We start from the raw sequence: 17,164 nt of genomic DNA, 5'->3' as shown, positions 1-17,164 counted from the left end.
GAAATCACTGTCCTAACAAGAATTGTCGAATATATATATATCAATGTGACGGAATTAAAATTTTCACTAATAGTAAGAGTATTTAATACTTTTATTAATATTTTCTATGATAATATTCTTCCTGCTTTCGCCTAAATGTCTATGCAAAGTGTCAGCCTAAACATGTTGTCAATGGTGAGACAAGAAAGTTGTGTGAATTTGGGAATCAAACCAACTAATTCCAGGCAGGGTTGGTGGATCTAATATGTAAGGCAAATTAATATTTAAATTATAAATATTTAAATATGTCTTCAACTGTCGGTTTGATATTTAAACTTATTCGATATCATCCATTAGATATTTTAACTTAACATAAGTGTGTCTTGCAAACACCTTCGTTTGACAGGCTTAGAGCGTTGAGATGTCTAGATGCTCACCGGATAAATTTAAAGATCAAATTAACATTTGAGGATAAATTTAAGTATTTGTCTATGTATTTTGCCTATAGATAACATATGAATTCATTTGAATCAATTGTTTTAGCTTAAGATTCTTAGATATGTCGAAAATCTACCTAAATGAGTATAATTACTAGATTTGAAAACAATAAATCAAATAAATGTGTGAATAGAATTTCTAACCGTCAAACTAAATTTTTTTGGAAAATTACGTATAGACAATGTTTTTGGGTTATCTAATCTACAAAAGATATATATATATACACCACCAATATGTTAGATATTGTGTATACTTAGATCGTACTGATAAACTAGATGGTCGAATGATACAGTTAATTAAATAAAAATTGAATTTAAGCCAACCTTAAATTTGTCTTCGACTATGAAGTGGCGGCCACCAAACCATGCATGCCTTTTCATAGGCTGATAAAATGGAAACAAGACTAACTTATTGGGGACAGGAGATCCCCATATATAATTGTCTCCACAATTAGTCCACAAATCACAAATTTTCTTAATTAAAGTCAAAATTAGCTACAATAGAATTGACAGGAGTTGGTTTAAAGAGAAAATAATAACATTAGTGTAAAACGTAGGTGGTGTTGCCCATGCACGTACATATTTAGATTCTTGACCTTAATAAACTCCCGCATAACTTATGTGAGAATTTATATATTATTCTATATCATATATATGTAATAAAGAATAAGAACATGTACGTAGTTTGCTTTCAATTTTTTTCTATGCCTTAATTGAATTGCCTTATGCTCTTAGTTCGATTCGTTCTTACTTAGGGGAATCATCCCCAAGTAGGGGAATCTGTTATGCTTTAAGAAGTCAAAAATGTACTTAAAAACGCATTTTACGACTTTCTCAAGCTTCACATGATATATATAGGTAACAACAAAGCTAGAAATTTATAACATAAAGAGATTCAAAAATGCCATACTTGATGATATAAATATGTAACATAATTAAAGTAATTTTTGAATCCTTTTTACCCGTAACTCACTAGACTTTTTTGTAATTTTTATACATTAAAAGAATTCAACAATTTGCATACCATCAAAATAATTCATGTTCGTACTAATATTTAAGTACTAACCAATATGGGTTATGGTGTCGTCATAATGAAGTTGTTTTACTCTTAATTAATTAGAGATCTCAAATTTAAGCCCCGAAAATAATTAGTAGTCGATGTCATAATGAGCTAACTGATTTCACCTTTTGACATTTTCCCTACTTCACCTTATTTGGACTTGCTGTACCAATAATGACATACTTATCACATGTATAAAAAAACAATATATTCAGTACACAAAAATGGAAAAAGAGATTATGTGATTGTTGTTTTTTGTTTTTTTCTCTTTCTTTGGTAAAACCTCATGAGTAGACCAAGTTACTGTCAAAATCAAGTCAATCAATATATCATAGCTTTAACAATGTTTAGCTAAACTCTTGAAAAAAAATTATTTAAAAAATCAAATAAAGATCTTATTTTATAAGAAAATAAAGGTGTTTGGTCAAAGTTTGGTGAAATAAATAAATAATTTTGAATAGTAACAAAAGTTTGTTTTTAACTTATAAACAGAAGGTTGAAAAAAGTTAATTTCTTACCATGCAGTGAAATCTATCGAAAATCTTTACTTTTTCTTTCGCATGAAATTCATCAAATCTCAATTTTCGACGATGTTCAAAAAGGATGAAAACGGAAAAATTATTCTAGTAGTGACAAATACTTTAGCTTACGCACAAAACAGAATAATATTTGCCTGTTTTCAGTAATGTAAAAAATTGTTCTATTTCTAAAGAAAGAAAAATCAACAAACGTAAGGAAGTTTCCTATAAAATTAGAGATACGTGGCCTGTTTTTATTTTATTTTTATTAAAATAATAGACTATACACTAAAACTAACGTAACGCCCTTCTAGATATATCTTATAAGTGGTATATTTAATTATTTATGAGTGAACAATATTTTTTTGAAATATTAAATTTATACGTTCCTGTTTTTGGTGTAAGAATAAATGAAATTGACTTTGTCATAATTTCTTTGTACATTATCATTCTTCAATCTTCACCACAAATTAGTATTGAAGTTCTTGACCTCTTTGTCTATTTTTGAAAAATATGAACATGTATATAATAAAATACTATATAATATATATACACGAGACACGGTGTGAATGAAACAGTAAAAAATGTTACTTTTTTGTTGTTTTTAAATGTTAAATCAAATTTCTGTGTGGATTCAATATATATATATATATATATATATAGCGTCGTTAGTAAGTTACAATTCAACATGTTATAGTAAGTGATTTGTACAAAATTTGTAACTGAGCTTAATAGTGACATATGTTTTTATATATTGTTAGTATACAATTCTTTAGTTCCTTGTTGTTTTTAAAAATATAAATAAAATCCTCTAGAATACTTTGAAATTAAATAAGATATAGTTGTGCGAATTAATTAAAGGATCAAGGAGATGGAATAAGTAATCTCACCGACGGAAGAAAATATCATTCTTTGAATTATTTGTTGGATTAAATTATGATTTCAATATCCAATAAGATAATATTTGATTTTTCATGGAATTAATTTTTTTTAAAAGGATAATTTTCATTGACTATAAGTGGTTTGATTATAATAACTTATCTATTACTTAAATGATTATTGATTTATGGACAATTGATTCTTGTCATTTAATGACCACTTGTAGTGCTCCTGTTGGTTCTCCAACCCTTTTGATACCCAAGGGCAAATTAACCAAGTTGAATAATTAAAAAAAAAACTTTTGAAGAATCTTGGAGGTGTTTTTATTAAATAATTTTTCATTTAATTTCAAATTCAGTATTGGTCATAAAATTTCAAAATCTAACTTTGAGTTGAATTCCAAATTTAGAGAAGTGCTCTAAAGTTGTTTTCTGACGTCATTTTCATAAATTTTAAATAAAGTATTTTTTATTTTTTTGTGAAAAAACATATAACTTGATAAAGAAATTTAGGTCTGATTCAATTTTAGAAGTTAGCTCAAGTGGTGTTGATTTTACAAGTCATATTAAAGTGATTGCACTAACCCCTTAAAAGGTTGATGCGAGACTCTTCACACTTTCTTTATGCACGTGATCAGACATCTAATGCATGGACAATCTAAGAATTTCAACATTAAAAATGAGAATTGATATTGCTCCACTCTAATAACATGATAACAAAATAAATCTTATGCCAAACTAAATTTCAAAGCTAACTTAAAAGATGATAATTGTTTAATCATGCTAAAGACCTTTCTTCTTTGGCTTATCATAAATGTTAGCCATGGAATTCATAATTTAAAATTCAATTTAGAATTCGATGGCAAATGACATCATGTGCCAAATAATTTAGTTTGTGGCTTCTCGATAGTTCTAGAAGATCTTAATCATGGTTTTTCATTGTCATAATAAAGCTCTAGAGCAAATAATCTATCAAGTTATAAGTTACAACAATAAATATTTGGTGTATCTGATATGTCGAGTTTAGAGAAAGTAAAATATATAAGAACTTTATTCATATCTTAAAAGGATAAAGAAATTGTTTGTGACAGACTTTGATCTATACATGTATAAATTACGTTAAAAGTAAATAAAATGGACATGTGATTTTTTAGTTAGGATATAAAAATTTATATAAGGTGGCGTCATATATGATATAGAGGAAGCCTTAATCTTAAGAGATGATTTTAATTTTGAGTTATTCTCTTATTTATTTCATCATATATTAGACCACTTCTATAGCATGCATTAGACTAAACTTTTGAAATAGGAGATAAAATGGATTCTATTTATAAATGGAGATTCAAGGTATCATTTTCTTTATTCCATTATTTTTTTATTTGCAGGAAAATCAAGAGTTATATTGCTAATTTAATAGACGTTTTGTCTGATATACCTATATGTTGGGTACAAGTTAAATGAGGGTGATCAAATAAGACCTTGATGAAATTGGGTAACTTACATAATTCCTACTAGTTTATGAGTTAATTATTTATATTCACATTAATTAATGATATTATGCATTTTACCAGATTTTGGACTTTGGATACACGGGTAAAAATTAGATATAATTTTTTTATGAGAAAATTGTATATAATAGCAAACTATTAATTTAAATTAAATGCTATAAATATNGAGTTTAGAGAAAGTAAAATATATACGAATTTTATTTATATTTTAATAGGATAAATAACTTATTTGTGACAGACTTTATCCTATATATGTGTAAGTTACGTTGAAAGTAAATAAAATAGACATGTGACTTTTTTGTTAGGATATAAAAATTTATGTAAGTTGGCGTCATATAGGGGAAGCCTTAATCTTAAGAGATGATTTTAATTTTGAGTTATTCTCTTATTTATTTCATCATATATTAGACCACTTCTATAGCATGCATTCGACTTAACTTTTGAAATAGGAGATAAAATGGATTCTATTTATAAATGGAAATCAATGTATCATTTTCTTTGTTCCATTATTTTTTATTTGCAGGAAAATGAAGAGTTATATTTGCTAATTTAATAGACATATATGTTTTTGATCAAGCATTTGAAATCTTCTTATTTTTAAAAAGTGTTTTTCTAAATAAGTAGTTTTTTTTAATAAATAAATAAATCAATCTGTATTTGGTAAATCATTTTGAAAAGTACTTATGCAATATTAAAGTAACAAATTGTGTTTTGTCAAGATTTCAAAACACTTTAAAGAAGACACTACTTTATTTAGTTTACTGGTATTTGTTACTACTCAAAAGCACTTAGTTTTTTCCCCTAAAAACTCGATCAAGACATATTCAATTATCTAACATGAGCATTATTTTTAACTTTTCAAAAGCTTGAAAGCTCGACCAAACAAGCTAGTAATATAATACGTTTTACTCATATTTGCATCTTCTTCTAAAATATATTACGTGTATAGATATTTATTGTGGCATAGTTCATGTATTTTTTATTGTGTAGTAAATTGAAAACGAAACAAAAGGATAGAGTTTGTGGAATATACTATGGTCAATGTACAAGAAAAATGTAATAAATGGAGTATAGAGTATAGTTTTGGCTTGGCTAATTGCAGCATATCCATTTATAGATTGGGCTAAACCATATCCATCTAACAAGCCCAATGAGCTTCTAAGGCCCAAAATGCTATGGAGTATCTAAAATGAAATTTGATTTTAGACTTTAGATTCAATAAAGTTCTATATATCATAAAAAATGGAGTAAATCAAACTCGAATCATCACTTTTTCAAAATAACAATTCTTGTTTTGCAACAATAATAATTTGCCATTGTTTTTTATCTTTCCAAAAATTGATATACTTGCTCAAAACATTATACTTTAATTGATATGAATTCGAAAAACATTATTGTACAATACAACTACTAAGAAGAAGAAAGATGAGGAAAAGCGTAGAATATGTTTTGTCTAATGTACCTATATGTTGGGTACAAGTTAAACGAGGGTGATCAAATAAGACCTTGATGAAATTGGGTAACTTACCTAATTCCTACTAGTTTAGGAGTTAATTATTTATATTCACATTTTAAATGATATTATGCATTTTACTAGATTTTGAATTTTGGATACACGGGTCAAAATTAGATATAATTTTTTTAAATGCACCGTATCCAAGTAGATTCGCATGTATCTGACACTCTTGCTCATCTCTCTCCTATATCAGTTACCACTCTCCTCTCTCCCTATTTTAGTGTATCAGGTAGCAAAAATACATGTATCCAAGTGTATTTGACTTGAAATCAGATATAAAATTATTAACTAGTGAGACAATATGTAATTATTTTAGACTATAGGGAGAATCAGTAAATACTATAGGAATGTTTGTCTAATATGGTTGTTTCTCCATGAAAAAATTACAATTTTTCCTTTGGGCTAATTGCAGCATATCCATCTAGCAAAGCCCAATGAGCTTTGGAGGCCTAAAATGATACATATGAGCTTTTTGAGAGAGTGTATAACAAAATTGGGCTTAGATTTGATGAAAATTCAAGAATACAATGCTGATTTTTGCAACAAGACCCTTGAGCTTCATTAGCTCCTTCCATTTTCCACTTCAACAATTCTGCAACAACACAATTACTTCAATGGACTCCTCAAAACTCTTCTCCACAATGGCTGCAGATCATTCTTCTTCAAGAGAACCCCTTAAAGTAGAAAGCAATGGAGAAGCTGCAATTAGCCTTCAAGAATGGCGGGGTTGGGGGACTACATCAACTGTACCTTCCATGGTTACTCAGGTTGTTGAGGATTTGAATATGTTGGAGAAAAACGTTGATGCCCAAATGGTTTTTGGTGGCAACCATGGCAAACTTTCGGTAAAAGATTTGATTCCTTTTTTCCATTTGTGTTTCCCTTGTACTAATCAGACACTTAGGGGTCATTTGATTTGAATACAAGTTGAATTTGTTTATGGGTTACTCCTTGACAAGTAGTTAGGGCCAATGATTTTTTTTTTCATCAGTGCTTCTCTAATCTCTATGAGATAGGGATAAGTTCTATGTATACTTTACCTTCGCTAGACTTCACTTGTGGATTTCACTGGGTATGTTGTTGTTGTAATGCTAAACAAAGGAATACTGAATGTCACTAATGGACTTACTGTTATATGCCGTTTGTAGAACTGCTTCCCTATGGACCATTTATTCAGTAGTAGTTATACTGCTTGATAAAAAATAATAAGCTTCAGATGTTTTCTATTACGCCCTCTTCTATTTTATCCTTTCTAGTCCGGTGTGATGGGCCTGAATTTTGACCGAACCAGACTCTTCTTTGTTTGAGCTTGTTAAAGAATGACAAAGGTCCCACATCCGTGGTTAATGAGATGGGTGGACTCCTTATAAGGCTTGGGCAATCCTCATCCCTTTGAGCTAGCTTTTGGGGTGTGAGTTAGGCCTAAGACCTAATTTAACAGAGCTACTCCCAAGCACGCAGACTGAAGATCTCTCTTGTCCTAGACAAGTACGTAGAGATCTTTGTGGGACCGTGGAGGGAGTCTCAATTGATCTTTTTTGGGATTCCTTATCATGCTTCAAAGATGAGGTGTAGATGAGTCGGTTTGATTACCACACATATTGACGATTTTTTAATGCCTTATCCTAGGACAGTTCTCGTATTTTGAAACAATATTAATCAGCACCAACATATACTCCTCAATTCTGAATCGATTGGAGTCGTCTATATGAGTCATCTAAATCCATTATGCTTTATTCCGGTCTATTTCATTCTGGGTATTGGACTCTATTCATGTCTGTTTGATTTCAATAGTAAATATTTCCCTTTAAGGCAAGTTAGTTTGTCTAAATTGCACACTTATACTACATGATTAACTAAGTTTATCCCTCTAGAGATATACAAGCGTTAGTGTATTTGTTCACTAAGCTGGTATCACTTATAGAGGTACTATGCTTTCATTATGTTGTGTTCTTAATTAGGTTTGCATTGCTTATGGGTTTTTTAATTTTTTCTTAGGCAAATTCTGTTCAAGTAAGGTTTGTTCTACCACACCCATTTCTATTACTAACAATCATTGTAATTTCAAACCTACAAACCGATTCATTGGGAGGTCTACATTAAGAGGCTACCTTCTCTCACTTTATCCTCTCTGTGCTATTTCAATTGTCCTATCAGATTTGATCATTTATAATCTTGTCAACTCCTCTTAACATCCGTAGTGGTACAACATTTATATTTGTATATCGGGGTTCTAAAGTCTCACATTCACTCCCATATAATATTGCTAATTTCACAGTCTTCCTATAAAATATGCCTCTCACCTTATTAAGTATTTTTCCATCCCTTGCTCAAGGGTGTGGTCTAGTGGTCGACGAAGTGGGTGCAAACCTAAGAGACAAGGGTTCATATTTTGGAGAGAAAAAATCTCTAGATAGTTGTTTCCATCTCAACAGCAAAAAAATATATGTCTAAGCCCTGGTAAAATTACGATACTTATGCCAGTGGGAAGTAGCAGGTACCCCATTGGGATAGTCAAGGTGTATGTAAGCTGACCCAAACACCACCATCATTAAAAAAAGAATACTTTTCCATCCCATAGCACTCCCTTATCAATTCTACATTTTACAACAATTATTCAATAAAATCCTTTATTTGACAACATAATGTCCATACTAATATGTTGTATTTTGTATTTCCTTGGAATATCTCTTGTTTTTTATATTTATGAATATTTTGACTTTACTCTTGGATTGATTAAAATTACAATAATGTGTAAATGAAACTGATGGTTGAAAACGAAAAAACAATTTACTTCCTAGAGAAAATGAATAAGAGTATTAAATTACACGATAAAACTAATTTGGAGTTAAGTTTGTTACTTTTGAATGACACACCAACTTGTAGTCACTTCTTAACTGGGCAACATTAACTTGTCAATCCTCTTGAGCAAAAGAAAAGAGAGATCAGATAAATAATGCAGTGCAGGTTATGGTAAATACATGTATTTCGGTGATTTCAGTTGATAACGATTACCTATCCTTGATAAGGAACTTCATATCTCTACCTCAGGCTTGTTCACCTCTTTCAAAATTACTTGTGCTTTAACTGATCAAAAAATAACTAATTGCCCTTTATTAGCTCATAACTCTGATCTGATCTTTAGGGTGACTTCAAGGTGCAAGAGGATAAAAAGCATAGAGCAAAATATCAATCTTTAGGTGATTCTGAGCAGAAACTCCAGTTCTTTTCAGCTCGCCAAATTGCATGTCGTGTGCTTGGAAGTAGGGGTTACCTTTGTCAGAAGGTAAACATTTGCTCATCAAATCAGGGTTGTTTCACATTTTTATTCTTGTTTGTGGGATCTTTTCTGCATTAAAGCATGAAATATTGCTGTTATCTGCAGATTGTCCCTTAGAAAAGTTTGACTTTTTTTCACAAACGAATAGGTTTTGATTGTATCGCATTTGGTTTTGGTTCTGTTTTAAATTCTCAAGTGTTGGCTTTGCTCGGGCGATTGTATGTGCTCAAAACTTATTACATGTCCTCTTTGGAATCGGATGCGGTTTTGGTTGTACATGCACCCAAAGGTACAGAATTTTACCACCTGTCTTCATCTTCTTTTTTTTTCATTTTTTCATTTTTTCATTAAAACCTTTCATTTTCCTTACATTTTACTCCTTTTAATCTAAATGATCCATAATTGGTGTTTTTTCCATCTTTGCAGGATTTTTTGCGACAAAATAACACAGGGAAGTTGTTGTGGGAAGTATTTGGCATCCAGGCTGCTACTTTGTGTCTATATGGAATAACTGAACATGAGGATATGATGTGGGATGTACTCAAGCTTGCAGGTTTTCATTTGTTTTTAAATTTGTTCACCAATTTAACACTCTACCATGATGAAATAGCTCTAGAGTAGGTCCTAGCATGAATATTGAAGCCGTCCGAGAGTGCTCATAACCTTCACATGATTCCTAAAGTCGATGCTTGTCTTTTATGTGAAAAGGCCGCTTGTTTACAAAATCTTGGAGTGCACAACTTACTGTGGTTGGTAAAATGATACAAAATTGTTATGTGATTGAGGCAAGAGGGTGAGGGGTTGTGTCCTTGTACATGTGATTCTGTCTACCCCAGAACATATCGTGCCAATACTAAATATGAATAGCAAAATATCATACAATATGTAGCTAACAAGTATCAAAACAAAAGATGTAATTAACCAAATTGGACTGTGTAAGCATGCTAGGGTTAAAGACAGAATTGAGGTGTCTTGCCAAACTAATAGAAGGGGAGCCTTGGAACAATGGTAAAGTTTTCTGTGCGTGGCCTATAGGTCACAGGTTCAAGCCGTGTAAATAGACACTAATGCTTGCATTAAGGTATGTTGTCTACATCACACCCCTTGGGGTGCAGCCCTTCCCCAGACCTTGTGTGAACGCGGGATGCTTTGTGCACTAGGCTGCCCTTTGCCCCATTAAGCATGTAAATCACTTCAAGTAAATTAGTGGGTTGGTGGTCTGTTTCTAACATGCACAAGTCATGATAATGCCAAATTCTTGGATCACCGTATCTTCGACATGTCTGCGTTAGTAGAAAATGTTGCCAGCCTTTTGTTAGCTTCCTGCCTTCTAATTGTTTAACATGTTTCTCAGTTTTTCCTGACAATATCTCGACAACAGCAAAGAGGAAAATTCAGTTATTGGCATAATGGACTTGTTGACATAATTTTGTATGATGCATTCAAGAACATTAGATAATGGAAAAAATGAAGTTTAGATGTCATGTTTGAATATTCATGGTAATGGGAACATGATCACTATTTTATCTAGTTTCATGATCACAAATTTTTGGATGTTATATAATGCATCACTTATAATTGGCACCATCTATGTCGCATGAAAAGAGGAGATAGCTTATGGAGCCAAGTTAGTGTTATGTGTCCTGCTTATATATTTAAACAAGTTAAGCTTTACTTGATTGAATCTTGTTCAACCTTTTCTATCAGAATCTGCGATTACCTTTTGATTTGCATTTTACATCATTTTCAGGAAAAGACAAGGTTTGGTGTCTTTATCCCAACAAGAATGCACCAACAAATTCTGTCAAGGATAGCATGGCCGGGCTTTCTTTTGCAAATGTAGAAAACCATCCTGAGATGGTAAATGTAGAAAACCATCCTGAGATGGTACTATATCCTAACTTTCTAATTTGTAATATGGCTAAGTTGTCATTGACAAGATGATTGTGGGGAAGTAAAAGTAGAAACAAAAGAGCAAGTTATTTCCTAATTCTTTTCTTCTCTGGAAGCAATTCAGGGGAATGATGTCGAGACTGGGAAAAGTGAAAAGACATCCCAATCCCTTAGGCCTTAGTAGAAAATAATGGAGTTACCCACAAGGAAATTTTAGATATGTAAATTGGTTTTACTTCTCTATCTCTTCAGAATAAAACGAGGGATTAGCTATTTTGCTTCTTGTTTTTCTCAACTATTTTGCTTCCCTCAAGTGAAAGATACTGTCTTTATGTTTCTCGTGCCAGTCTTTGAGTTAACCATGTATTTTCTGTATGAATGCAATCTTTATTTAATATGGTAAACTTCACTCTCCCACCACACACACACAACTAGGAGCTCAAGAGGGGTCCTTTCCCGTTTAAATCCCTTTGCGATTCAAATTTCTCCCTAGTGGTTGGGGTGTGTGGGGTTTTTACATCTATGCTATCCATTCCTTACTGGCCAGCTAAAGTACAATGACAGAGACTTAATTGTGTGGAATGTACCTATTATGATAATGTTTCTTCATGGTGCTATGCAGCTTCTTCTTTTTTTAAACTAAAAAAGAAGTGCTATGCAGTTTCTTTTGAACAAGTGTTTGCCAATAATAGTTTCATATAATGGCAGTTTGACTTGTAGTTTTGCTTCTCAAACCACAAGGAAGTGATCATTCATGTGAACTTTTGTTTATGTGATGTTCTCATTTTCCATTGTATGAATATTGACGTTTATGCTGCTATATATAGGCAGATGGAGCCCATTCCTTGAATTTTATTCTAATTGATGGGACGTGGAGCAATTCGGGTGCAATGTTCAGCCGGTTAAAGGTAATTCAGCTCACAAACGTAACCCTTAATTTTAATTTTTAAATTCAATTCCATTATTAACTAACAATTTTTTGCCATGAACATTGTCGAAGAGNGGGGGGGGGGGGGGGGGGGGGGGGATGATAGGATTTGTGTTTTGATAACTGTGGTGTCGAGTCAGCTTGCGCGCACCTCAACTGTGGTGATTACTTCACTTGCTTTAAAGTTATTTATATTTTATATAATAAGTTGGAAAACCTTGGGGTGCAAAAGAATGATAGATAATAAGTTGAGGTTGAACCAATTAGATTGAAGTACTTATATTACAGGACATTTTTTGTTTTTTAAAAAAAAAAAAACTGCCGAAAGGGCAGAACACTCGTGTCTTTAATTTATATAGAACTTATACTTTATTATTTTTGAGACAAGGGTAACTATAGAACTTATACTTTAAAGGGCACCCGAAATCGCTAAAAGGAGATTCCACAGATTGGTATTCCAGTGAATGAACAAATGATTAACATCTTCATCAACTTGCTTGGACAAAACAACAGCAGTAAATATGTATTCTATTTCTCCTTAGTTGTTAAAGATGGCTCTTCCCTTTTAAGAGTATGTATATGATTTGACGGTGAACTTTCTAGCATTTGAGCCATCTCAAGTCTTATATGTGCCTTCGAAGCTGGATACCTCAAATGCCCTGGACACCATGCCTCCTAATTTCATTAGCCACACTTGCATTTTTCTCACTGGAGATGGAAAATATCTGTTATCTCTGACCTTAATGGTGTATAACCAAAGTCTGATACCACAAACTTATCCTACCTCCCCTCCCAGCAAATATGTTGAATCTTTTCGTCGAAGTCCTCCCATCCCTTTATAATCTCTCTCAGAAGGACTGAATTACATGGACCGATGTAGGAGAGGTTATTCATCTAGTGCTACTATCCACTCCATATTTGTATTTGCTTATTCGGGGTACTTCCCAAAAAATATCTTCTTCAGTAACGTGTATAAGAAGTACAAAAGAGTGGCACATGCATAAGAAGTACAAAATTGTTAGTTGGATTTAAATGAGTAAAACTTGGTACAATGAATTATTCACGATATTTCTTTAGTTTCAACTCTTTTGAGCCGAGGGTCTATCGGAAACAACCTATCTACCCTACAAAGGTAGGGGTAAGATTGCGTACATCCTGCCCTCCCTAGACCACACTTGTGGGAGGGGGGTATGTTGTTGTATTTCCTTAGGATTTATTTGAGTTTGGAAAATGTGAATCAATAAAGACAAACAATTGATCTGAGATGTTTAATGATTAGGATTGGTACAAGTTAATGTGGGGTGAGGAGGAGATTCCTTGCATAACGCTGAACACAGGAGCATCCTTGATGCATAAACTCAGGTAGGATACATGATCCCAAATCTGCAGCAATGGCTCATTCATCTTTATTACTTTCTCTTTGGCTTTTCCCAAGTCATATCTAACGTTTGGCCATGTGCAGACCCCAACCATCATGGGATCGTACATGTACAGCAGCAGCAGCAATAGGCCTCCTCGATGAGTTGCATGACCTTCCAAATTTTGTGTCCTATGGATTGGATAAACAGGCTAAAGCACTTGAAGATGCCGTGGAGGTTTTGTTCGAAGCACTCACAACTCGACGTCTTCGCATGGGCAGATCCATCACCCGTAAACAAAGACACAATCGTGACTTGTTTTAACAATGGCAGCAGTTGTTTTCACCTTTCTGGCAGATTAACGTCAGCAATTTTAAAGGTAAAAAACGCGTCTTTACAGACATTTCACTGTTGACAAATGGTGAGGCCAAAAGCGAGATACTAGGCCACACATATATACAGTAGAACATCAATAGGACTAACATGTTCTCATAGAGAAGTAATATTCGTTACAAGTTTGAGAGAAATCCAAATCATTTTGGACAATTTTGCTCAGATTTTTTGAAAATGTTGCGGAGTGTGTTGGAACCTCCAAAAGTAGGTACATTTTTAGGAGATCCGACACTAGTGCAGTAACATTTTTACCTCTACCAAGTTGTATGTTCTTTCTATAAATTATTTCCTTCCTGAAATCACTTAAGTCAGAGAGTTCAATTATTGAATAAAATTAATTGCAAGTATAGTATGAAATTCATTTAAATATGGACAATAGTATAACTTTTTAATAACACCAGGGTACATATCTTCTTCAATCATGAATCAATGTCTAGTCGGATGAGATTGAATTGATGTTCATACGAAATTGTTACTAAAATAACCTGTCTCTATCTTTTTGGTTGTTCGACATTGAGTATTATTAAGAGCATTGTAGCTAGGGAGGACGTTCGGATCGGATGTGAAAATTTTGGTTTTCGGACTAAAGAAATTACCAAAGCTATATTTTATTAGTATTAAGAAATTCATTTAATATGTTCAAATATGTGATTCAGAATTCATAATTTAAAAAAGCATTATACATAAACATAATCTTTAAAACTTGGTTTCAGTTGTCAACTATGACCTTTAACTTTGGTTGTGCACAAGTATGCACTTAAACTTGTACTAAATTGAACAAATAAACACATTTGTCCTATATGACAATTTTGTGTCTTATGTGACGTACTACGTGTATTATGACATGTAGGACACGCGTGTCTATTTGTTCAATTTTATACAAGTTCAAGTGCTTACTTGTGCAAACCCAAGTCATACTTTCCAACTGAAACCAAGTTAAGGGATATGTTTATGTATTAAAAAATATCTCTCTACTTGACTAACTAAACTTAGATACATACATCCCCGATTTGCCACTTGCTATGTCTTATACCTACTCTTTTCCAAATTACAAAAGCCCTTAAATTTGGACATCTCTCAACATCTCAATACATTACATACGTCCCGATACATCACTCAATTTCGAATACATCGTTCAACGTTTTGATACATCACACCAATTGATATATCACGTAAGGTAACGTTCCGATACATCACATAAACTAGAAATTTTTGTAACTTTTTCAAATGATAGAAAATTTTAGAGAATATAGTAAAATAAGTTGTGTATTAATAATACATCATGCCATTACAAAAAGAAGATAAAATAAAGTTGTCAAAGCTAAACAAATTTGAACCGCAACATCACAAGTACTTGGGTCAAATCTGATAAACATTGTTTTTTCCATCTTAAAAGGGGGGAAAAGGTTACAATTTGTATGGAATTTGATCCTTGAAACAATCGTATTGTTCTAGAAAATAAAATTTATAATAGGATTCTCAATTAATCATATTTAATTTTTTTCTCTAATATATTTCCATCCAAAACTTTTACTTTTTCCCTCTTTTGTAAACTTATCTGTGAGCAGTGACCAACGTCTCTATAAACCTCAATCCATCAAATCTGGGCGCAAATTTATCCGTAGATGTTGATGCTTTCACCGATTTTGAACAATTTTCATCCTTTTTCTCCAAATTATCGTCCTGAAACAAAAAGAAAGAAATTTAACATCTAAATCCATCTGAATTCAAAATAATTTTTTCTTACAAATCAAAATAACTTTTAAGCAGTTTTGTAGCAGTCGTAAATTTGAATTTCAAACAGGATCTAAGTTCCACGAATATTGACACTATTTCCACATAGATCTACTAACTCACAGCACCGGATAACTAAGTTCTCACGGACACTCGTTCTCACGAACACTCTATATATAGATTATTAATTTAGAACTCAGTAAGCAAAATCCATTACTTAACAAAATTTGATTTGATTTTAACGAAAAAACAAACGGAGATAACTTTCTCTACACACAAACGACATTAATTAAAGCTACATAGAACAGAGAAAACAGAGGAAAATCCATTAAAAAAAATTTGAATTTTTTACCTTGCGAAGAGAAATTCTAACTTTGGAAACAGAAGAGATGGTGGCGGTGGCGGTGGCGGTGGCGGCAGCAGAAACAGAGGCTGCTAAGAGAAGTGATTTCTTCATGTTGTTTTTGGATGGAGAGATTTGGGGGAATTGAATTGAATTGAATTTGATAGAGTAGTAGTTTAGAGAAAGTGGGAGGAAGTTGGGAAGTTATTTATATAGGAGTAATTGGGACCATATAGCATATGGGCTCACAAAAAGTACGCCGTAATACAAATACAACCATTCTCTGTTTTTTTATTCAAAACTAAATAAAATATATTTACTAGGGTAGGCCCCATGAATAATGTAGCACGCTCCTAGATTGGATGTAAATTATTAGTTTCATTTTGGAATTATTAACAACCTTAAAAACACTAATTCAGGTGTGTTTTCAATACTTCTCCCGACCTTGCAATAACTAACTGCACTTAGATACACTCTTGAATTCTCGCCAAGTTTAGTGGTGTTTTCAACACTTCTCTCGACTTTTTATTAAGAGTATCATGCTCATATAAGAGTTTAAGATTTCTTGTTATATTAGGTGGCAGATCGGAGGTGTATGTATCTAAGTTTAGTTAGTCAAGTAGAAATATGTTTTTAAGGAAGACAATAATTCGAGAGTAAGACTAATAATTTGTGTAAAGTTCAAAATGTTTTCAATATTTCTCTCATTATCTTTAATCAAAGACTTTGAATTTCAAGTATAATATGAAATTATTTTTCTTAGAAAATGTGTTACGTAATATTTATACTTCCAAAAAAATCAAGTATTAGACTAGATTAGAAAAAATTAATTAATTACATCTTGTTTTTTCATAAACTGACAAATAATTTAAAACATATAATTTTAATAATGTGAACAAATAATATAAAATAAAAGTAGTACCTCATAAAATAACTGAGATACGTACGAGCTTGCCTTACACCATTGTTGTAACTTGTAAGAAAGGTCCGATATATATTTATTTTTAACTCCATTGTAACCTCATATATAATGCACACGATGACACGAATGATATTTGCACGAGTATATTATTTTATTTTCTACGCCCTCCACTTATTATTACTTACAATATTAAATTGGCACATACTTTTAAAAAGAAGTAAATAGAATGACAATTTTATTGTCATTCTTTGAATATAATAAATTTAATATAGTAAAAGTTATTACAATTAATAATAAAAGTAAATTAAAAATTATATATTTTTTAAATTAGACAAGCAAATATAAATATTTTTTTAT

At 31.9% G+C, this 17,164-nt stretch overlaps 4 protein-coding genes across 4 annotated transcripts in view; 1 reads left to right on the top strand and 3 right to left on the bottom strand.

The window, feature by feature from the left end:
- LOC125878027 (tetraspanin-19) overlaps positions 1-17,164 on the bottom strand; it is a 367,072-nt gene that overhangs the window by 89,084 nt on the left and 260,824 nt on the right. The window lies entirely within an intron of this gene.
- The window catches only part of LOC125878026 (E3 ubiquitin-protein ligase RMA1H1), a 117,867-nt gene that overhangs the window by 30,514 nt on the left and 70,189 nt on the right, over positions 1-17,164 (bottom strand). The gene's annotated exons all lie outside the window — the stretch shown is intronic.
- Positions 6,455-14,142, top strand: LOC125878015 (uncharacterized). Its single transcript, XM_049559314.1, has 8 exons — positions 6,455-6,801; positions 9,102-9,242; positions 9,433-9,525; positions 9,663-9,789; positions 10,987-11,096; positions 11,957-12,037; positions 13,337-13,419; positions 13,520-14,142. Exons 1-8 carry the CDS (start codon positions 6,484-6,486, stop codon positions 13,737-13,739), a joined length of 1,173 nt encoding a protein of 390 aa, XP_049415271.1. The 5' UTR covers positions 6,455-6,483; the 3' UTR covers positions 13,740-14,142.
- LOC125878035 (uncharacterized) lies at positions 15,349-16,046 on the bottom strand. The gene is made up of 2 exons (XM_049559336.1): positions 15,895-16,046; positions 15,349-15,491 (listed from the first exon to the last, which is right to left on the bottom strand). The coding sequence occupies exons 1-2, from the start codon at positions 15,997-15,999 to the stop codon at positions 15,363-15,365; spliced, it is 234 nt and encodes a 77-aa protein (XP_049415293.1). The 5' UTR covers positions 16,000-16,046; the 3' UTR covers positions 15,349-15,362.

This window comes from Solanum stenotomum, chromosome 9, assembly GCF_019186545.1.
Source record: "Solanum stenotomum isolate F172 chromosome 9, ASM1918654v1, whole genome shotgun sequence".
Lineage (NCBI taxonomy): Eukaryota > Viridiplantae > Streptophyta > Magnoliopsida > Solanales > Solanaceae > Solanum > Solanum stenotomum.
Note: the sequence above shows the minus strand (reverse complement) of the source record. Positions and strands in the feature narration are given on the sequence as shown.

Coding starts and splice junctions, on each gene's coding strand:
- LOC125878015 (XM_049559314.1), top strand. CDS start 6,484: ATGCTGATTTTTGCAACAAGACCCTTGAGCTTCATTAGCTCCTTCCAT. Junction 9,790..10,986: donor GGATGTACTCAAGCTTGCAG/GTTTTCATTTGT, acceptor CATCATTTTCAG/GAAAAGACAAGGTTTGGTGT. Junction 13,420..13,519: donor TCCTTGATGCATAAACTCAG/GTAGGATACATG, acceptor GGCCATGTGCAG/ACCCCAACCATCATGGGATC.
- LOC125878035 (XM_049559336.1), bottom strand. CDS start 15,999: ATGAAGAAATCACTTCTCTTAGCAGCCTCTGTTTCTGCTGCCGCCACC. Junction 15,492..15,894: donor TTAGAATTTCTCTTCGCAAG/GTAAAAAATTCA, acceptor TTTTTGTTTCAG/GACGATAATTTGGAGAAAAA.